The sequence below is a fragment of the Salvelinus sp. IW2-2015 genome, unplaced genomic scaffold, assembly GCF_002910315.2.
Source record: "Salvelinus sp. IW2-2015 unplaced genomic scaffold, ASM291031v2 Un_scaffold9087, whole genome shotgun sequence".
Classification (NCBI taxonomy): domain Eukaryota; kingdom Metazoa; phylum Chordata; class Actinopteri; order Salmoniformes; family Salmonidae; genus Salvelinus; species Salvelinus sp. IW2-2015.
In genome coordinates, this window is record NW_019950346.1 from 844 (window position 1) to 8,437 (window position 7,594).

The 7,594-nt window shown below is 45.7% G+C and overlaps 1 protein-coding gene across 1 annotated transcript; it reads right to left on the reverse strand.

Moving 5' to 3' along the window:
• Positions 1-439: 439 nt before the first annotated feature.
• On the reverse strand, positions 440-2,088 carry LOC112079692 (parathyroid hormone-related protein-like). The gene is made up of 2 exons (XM_024145568.2): positions 1,501-2,088; positions 440-1,386 (listed from the first exon to the last, which is right to left on the reverse strand). The coding sequence occupies exon 1, from the start codon at positions 2,055-2,057 to the stop codon at positions 1,524-1,526; it is 534 nt and encodes a 177-aa protein (XP_024001336.2). The 5' UTR covers positions 2,058-2,088; the 3' UTR covers positions 440-1,386; positions 1,501-1,523.
• Between the last annotated feature and the right edge of the window lie 5,506 nt (positions 2,089-7,594).

Consider the following 7,594-nt stretch of genomic DNA (forward strand, 5'->3'; position numbering starts at 1 on the left):
AAGGCACGGGCCACGGAGTGATGATGGACCCTGATCAGGGATGTTGTTTGTGATTGACTTCAGGGAAATAGAGCCTAACTAATGATAAGATAGTTATTGATCGATCGATTGATTGATGATTATTATGGACCCACAGTCAGTGTGAGATGGTGAGGAATATTAGCAGGACAAGACAAACAGACAGTTCAGACAGATGTAATGTCAGTCAGTTCATTCAACCAGACAGGATGTCAGTCAGTTCAATACGAGCAGACAGGATGTCAGTCAAGTTCATTCAACCAGACAGGATGTCAGTTCATACGACCAGACAGGATGTCAGTCAGTTCATACAACCAGACAGGATGTCAGTCAGTTCATACGACCAAGACAGGAAGTCAGTCAGTTCATACACAGACAGGATGTCAGTCAGAACACAAAGACACAACACACTCAGAGGAGATATTGTCAAATGTTTAATCCATTCAATACAGGGTCTCTCAGTGCAAGTGCCAAACAACGATAGGAAGTTGTTGCATTGTTCAGGTTATGTACAGGCCCGAGTGAACTTTGACTTAGGACAGCATTCAGAAGCATAACAGGAGAAAGACAAGATGGTTCCCAGTGGACCAACTGATGAAGACGGGGGGGGGGTTGAAGCACATATACAGAGGTTAGGGGTCAGGGGTTGAGGACAGCTGGTGTCGTCCTGGGTCGTGTCTCACTAGGTATCGAACTGTAGAGACTCATCTGAACGGGGACGGCTGCTGGACTTACGTCCAATAAGAAATGCTCATTTTTTTGTTTTCCGTTTTTTTTTGTAAAACATTTTGAACATTTTCCATAGTTGTGCCTATTGAACACGCCCCTGGTCAACAGCGACTAGATTAGACGTCTGTGGGCCAGTCAGAGCGGAGAGACGAGTCATGTGATCATTATAGAACCATGCAGAGAAGGAGCCTAGTTAACACGGAGGACCAACAATGCTTTCTTCATTTCAATCAACCACAAAAAGTCAATTAACAAAATGACTTGTATATATATATATATTTATATATCTAAAAGTGCATTATGGTACAAAAATATAGATGGTCAGCAGCACCTCGATACATTTACAAAATAAATACACRGTTCAAACAAAATAAATTACAGCAAAATCTGACATTAATAATAATTGGCATAGTCCTAACAAAACAGAACAGAACAGGAAGGATTTCACAATTATTAAATTATGTTGCTCCACGGAGCGAGCATCTGTAATTTTTTATTGTCTTCGTCATTATCCCTATAGTCTGGTACGTATTTACAGAAAATAAATATGTCCTTATTTTTTACTTTCCAAACAATCACTATCACAGAGCCCCTGCGACAGGAGAGTCTGGGTGTCCATCTGAATGTCCTTAGGGMTTTCTGAAACACAGAAAGAGACAAAGACGTTAGTTCACTGTGAGGTAGACATTCACTCAGCCATCTATCACCCAGAACCAACAACAACAACATCAACAACATCAGGTGTTTGTTTACCTTAGTCAGAGTGTGACAGTGTTCTAGTGCAGCGCCCCCGTCAGGCCGAAGAAGGGCCCTCTCCACTCCAGGTGGTACCCATTCCCAGGCTCTTCCCCTTCCTGCGCCCAGCCCAGTGAGCGCGCCCGCCTCTTCCTCTTCTCCCCCCCGTCCCTCCTCTCCCCCTCCCTCCTCTCCCCCTCCCTCCTCTTCCCATTCCTCCCTTTCTTTTTCTTCCCCTCCTTGGGCTTCCGCGCCCCGTCTTTGTCTTTGTATGTTTGCGACTTGTTGGTCTCCTGCGGCAGGTTGGTTCCCTCCTCCTCCATGTGGAAGTTGATGGGAAGGTTCTTGGTGCCCCCTGGAGGTTTGGGGTGGAGGTGCAGGGTACCCCCCGTTGTGCCCAATCCCGGGCTGACCCCTACCCCGGCCCCCGGTAGTCCCAGCCCCACCCCGGCTCCGCTGCTGACCACCGGGCGYGCYGGCAGCTCCCTGATCTCAGCCGTATGGACCTCGTGCAGCAGCTCTTGGAGCCACATGCGACGCTTGAAATCCTGCAGCGTCCGGCCCTTATCATGCATCAGCTGGGCGTGGGTCACCGAGCGCTTCCTAGGAGAGAGAGAGAGAGAGGAGAGGAGAGAGAGAGAGAGGAAGAGAGAGAGAGAGAGATAGAGAGAGAGAGAGAGGAAGAGAGAGAGCGAGAGAGAGAGAACAGGAGYAGGACGGTTAYAACTGGGACATTGAACTTAGATCACAGAAGATTGAGAAACACAGACATTAGACTTTAGTTTTTCAGTTTTGTTTTCCCACCACCGTGTGCTCTCAGGTTTCCAATAGATGTCTCTGACATGAGAACAACACTGTAAAGAGGCGACAGATAAACCTGTTCCCTGCAACACCATGTTAGTAGCCTGTGGTTTGTAAACCATAGATACTCCAGCTGTGTTGGTAACCATAGATTACTCCAGCTGTGTGAGTAAACTATAGATACTCCAGCCGTGTTGGTAAACTATAGATACTCCAGCTGTGTTGGTAAATCTATAGATACTCCAGCTGTGTTTGGATAAACTATAGATACTCCAGCTGTGTTGGAAACCATAGATCTCCAGCTGTGTTGGTAACCATAGATACTCCGAGCTGTGTGGTTAACCATAGATACTCCAGCTGTGTTGGTAAACTATAGATACTCCAGCTGTGTTAGCTAACTATAGATTACATCCAGCTGTGTTGGTAAACCATAGGTATACTCCAAGCTGTGTTGGTAAACCATAGATACTCCAGCTGTGTTGGAAACATAGATACTCCAGCTGTGTGGGTAGATATAGTCCATAGATACTCCAGCTGTGTTGGTAAACTATAGATATCCAGCTGGGTTGGTAAACTATAGATACTCCAGCTGTTGTTTGGTAAACCATAGATATTCCAGCTGTGTTGGTAAACTATAGATACTCCAGCTGTGTTGGTAAACCATAGATACTCCAGCTGTGTTGGTAAACCATAGATACTCCACTGTGTTGGTAAACCATAGAACTCCCAGCTGTGTTGGTAAAACTATAGATATCCAGCTGTGTTGGTAAACCATAGATACTCCAGCTGTGTTGGTAAACCATAGATACTCCAGCTGTGTTGGAACCAAAATACTCCCTGTGTTGTAAACCATAGATACTCCAGTTGTGTGGTAAACCATAGATACTCCAGCTGTGTTGGTTAACCATAGATACTCCAGCTGTGTTGGTAAACTAGATACTCAGCTGTGGTTAGTAACCATAGATACTCAGCTGTGTTGGTTAACCATAGATACTCCAGCTGTGTTGGTAACTATAGATACTCCAAGCTGTGTGGTAAACCATAGATCTTCCAGCTGTGTTGTTAACCATAGATACTCCAGCTGTGTTGGTAAACATAGATACTCCAGCTGTGTGGTAAACTATAGAATACTCCAGCTGTGTTGGTAAACCATAGATACTCCAGCTGTTGGTAACTATAGACTCCAGCTGTGTGGTAACCATAGATACTCCAGCTGTGTTGGTAAAGCCATAGATACTCCAGCTGTGTTGGTAAAGCCATAGATACTCCAGCTGTGTTGGTAAACTATAGATACTCCAGCTGTGTTGGTAAACCATAGATACTCCAGCTGTGTTGGTAAACTATAGATACTCCAGCTGTGTTGGTAAACTATAGATACCCAGCTGTGTTGGTTAAAACAAAGATACTCAGCTGTGTTGGTAACTATAGATACTCCAGCGTGTTGGTAAACTATAGATACAGCTGTGTTGGTAAATCCATAGATACTCAGCTGTGTTGGTAACCATAGATACTCCAGCTGTGTGGTGGTAAATTATAGATACTCCAGCTGTGTTTGGTAAACTATAGATACTCCAGCTGTGTTGCGTAAACTATAGATACTCCAGCTGTGGTTGGTAAACCATAGATACTCCACGCTGTGTTGGTAAACTATAGATACTCCGCTGTGTGGTACTATAGATACTCCAGCTGTGTTGGTAACTATAGATACTTCCAGCTGTGTTGGTAAACTATAATACTCCAGCTGTGTTGGTAACCATAGATACTCCAGCTGTGTTGGTAAACCATAGATACTCCAGCTGTGTTGGTTAACCATAGATACTCCAGGCTGTGTTGGTAAACTATTAGATACTCCAGCTGTTGGTAAACTAGTAGATACTCCAGCTGTGTTGGTAAACCATAGATACTCCAGCTGTGTGGTAAACCATAGACTCCAGGCTGTGTTGGTAAACCATAGATACTCCAGCTGTGTTGGTAAATATAGATACTCGTTGTGTTGGTAAACTATAGATATTCCAGCTGTGTTGGTAAACTATAGATACTCCAGCTGTGTTGGTAAACCATAGATATTCCAGCTGGGTTGGTAAACTATAGATACTCCAGCTGTGTTGGTAAACCATAGATACTCCAGGCTGGTGGTAAACCATAGAACTCCAGCTGTGTGGTAACTATGAGACTCAGTGGTGTAGAACCTGAACTCCGCTGTGTGTTAAACCATAGATACTCAGCTGTGTTGGTAAACCATAGATTACTCAGCTGTGTTGGTAAACTTAGAACTCCAGCTTGTTTGTAAACTATGATACTCCAGCTGTGTGGTGAAAACCCAAAGATATCCAGCTGTGTGGTAAATATAGATACTCCAGCTGGTTGGTAAACATAGCTACTCCAGCTGTGTTGGTAAACCAATAGATACTCCAGCTGTGTTGGTAAACATAGATACTCCAGCTGTGTTGGTTAACCATAGATACTCCAGCTGTTGTTGGTAACTATAGATTACTTCCAGCTGTGTTATAATATAGATACTCCAGCTGTGTTGGTAAACCATAGATACTCCAGCTGTGTGGTAAACTAATAGATACTCCAGCTGTGTTGGTAAAGAGTATGAGCATCTCGTCTTTAATAACTGGGGTCTCTGCCATATATGACAACGACTTCAAATGAATCCCAAGTTCAAGAACTTTGGGAACGGCGGACAAAATTACGTACTGTTGTCCTTTTTCTTTTTTGAGTGCCACCGTTTCCCAATGCTCTTGAACACAGCACGATGCCTCTGTGACACTAGGGAATTAGTTAGTGGATGCTGCTGCTTCTCCGAAAGGGGGAAAAGGGGATTTCCTAAAGAAAGGAAAAGTCATCTCTTCGTGTTTGGCAGCGAGCAGGCTGAATCTGGACATCCCGGTGGAAACACTCTCGCTTCTCTCTCTTCTCTCTCTCTCTCTGTCTCTCTCTCTGTCTCTCTCTCGTGTCTCTCTCTCTCTCTCTCTCTCTTCTCTCTTTCTCTCTCTCTGTCTCTCTCTCCTCTCTCTTCTCTGTCTCTCCTCTCTCTCTCTGCTATGAATCATCTCATACTGAAGGTCAAGGAGATTAGCATCGTGGAGACACGGATAATAGTTGACTGATATTGGACAATAACTGTTGCGTTGTCAACCAGCAAGCAAACAAATACATGGCTCTTACCTGCTACGAGGTCTGGAACAAAACAAACGGTCTTGATCAGCTTCATGGACGTTGTTGCCAGTTGTTGACAGATATGTGTACAGGGAGTGTTAGTGTTGGCAGACTACAGCACACAAACAAAACTAAGAGGCCTTACCTGGTAGTAATCTTTACCAAGGCTGTGTTGTTCTGTAGTCTTGATCAAGGCTGTGTTGTTCTGTAGTCTTGATCAAGGCTCTGGTTGTTCGGTAGTCTTGATCAAGGCTTGTTATTTCTGTAGTTGATCAAGGCTGTGTTGTTCTGTAGTCTTGATCAAGGCTGTGTTGTTCTGTAGTCTTGATCAAGGCTGTGTTGTTCTGTAGTCTTGATCAAGGCTGTGTTGTTCTGTAGTCTTGATCAAGCGCTGTGTTGTTCTGTAGTCTTGATCAGGCTGTGTTGTTCTGTAATCTTGATCAAGGCTGTGTTGTTTGGTAGTCTTTATCAAGGCTGTGTTGTTCTGTAGTCTTGATCAAAGCTGTGTGTTGTTCTGTAGTCTTGATCAAGGCTGTGTTGTTCTGTAGTCTTGATCAAGGCTGTGTTGTTCTGTAGTCTTGATCAAGGCTGTTTGTTCTGTAGTCTTGACCAAGGCTGTGTTGTTCTGTGGTCTTTACAAGGCTGTGTTGTTCTGTAGTTTGATCAAGGCTGTGTTGTTCTGTAGTCTTGATCAAAGCTGTGTTGTTCTGTAGTCTTGATCAAGGCTTGTTGTTCTGTAGTCTTGACCAAGGCGTGTTGTTCTGTAGTCTTGATCAAGGCTGTGTTGTTCGGTAGTCTTGACCAAGTGGTGTTGTTCTGTAGTCTTGATCAGGCTGTGTTGTTCTGTAGTGTTGTTCTGTAGTTGTTCTGTAGGCTGTGTTGTTCTGTAGTCTGGAGACACGTTGAATGCCCCCCCCCCCCCCCTAGTGGAGACACGTTGAATGCCCCCCCTCCCCTAGTGGAGACACGTTGAATGCCCCCGCCCCCCCCCCTCTTAGTGGAGACACGTTGAATGCCCCGCCCCCCCCCCCTAGTGGAGACACGTTGAATGCCCCCCTCCCCAGTGGAGACACGTTGAATGCCCCCCCCCCCCCCCCTAGTGGAGACACGTTGAATGCCCCCCTCCCCTAGTGGAGACACGTTGAATGCCCCCCCCCCCCCCCAGTGGAGACACGTTGAATGCCCCCCCCCCCTAGTGGAGACACGTTGAATGCCCCCCCCCCCTAGTGGAGACACGTTGAATGCCCCCCCCCCTAGTGGAGACACGTGAATGCCCCGCCCCCGTACCCAGATCTGGCCGTGGATCTCAGTCTGACTGAAAGCGTGAACGTTTTTTTTAAATAACAGCAAGTTATACTTTACTTTGGCATGTGAAAGATCAGAGTGTTGAAATGTGTAAATTGTTCAAGACGTTTGGAGAGTGTCCCCTGTTTCTATCCAACTCTACACCGGGTAGAGCAGAGAGGTCCCGTTTCTATCACTCTACACCGGAGTAGAGCAGAGAGTGTCCCTGTTTCTATCCAACTCTACACCGGAGTAGAGCAGAGAGTGTCCCTGTTTCTATCCAACTCTACACCGGAGTAGAGCAGAGAGTGTCCCCTGTTTCTATCCAACTCTACACCGGAGTAGAGCAGAGAGTGTCCCCTGTTTCTATCCAACTCTACACGAGGTAGGAGCAGAGAGTGTCCCCTGTTTCTATTCAACTCTACACCGGAGTAGAGCAGGAGTGTCCCTGTTTCTATCCAACTCTACACGCGGAGTAGAGCAGAGAGTGTCCCCTGTTTCTATCCAACTCTACACCGGAGTAGAGCAGAGAGTGTCCCCTGTTTTCTATCCAACTCTACACCGGAGTAGAGCAGAGAGTGTCCCCTGTTTCTATCCAACTCTACACCGGAGTAGAGCAGAGAGTGTCCCCTGTTTCTATCCAACTCTACACCGGAGTAGAGCAGAGAGCCTTCACTCCTGTCAGTTGTTTGAGGTAGTGAGATGACTGGACTAATTTTAAGATTTAATAAAGCCGGGGCCAAGGCTTGTCTTTCATTATGGTTAGAGAGCAGACCAGAACACTGGTGGACTGAATAAGAGCCAATGCCAACGGTGTGATATTTCACAAACGTTTTTAGTTGTATTTCCAAGGCTAACTAAG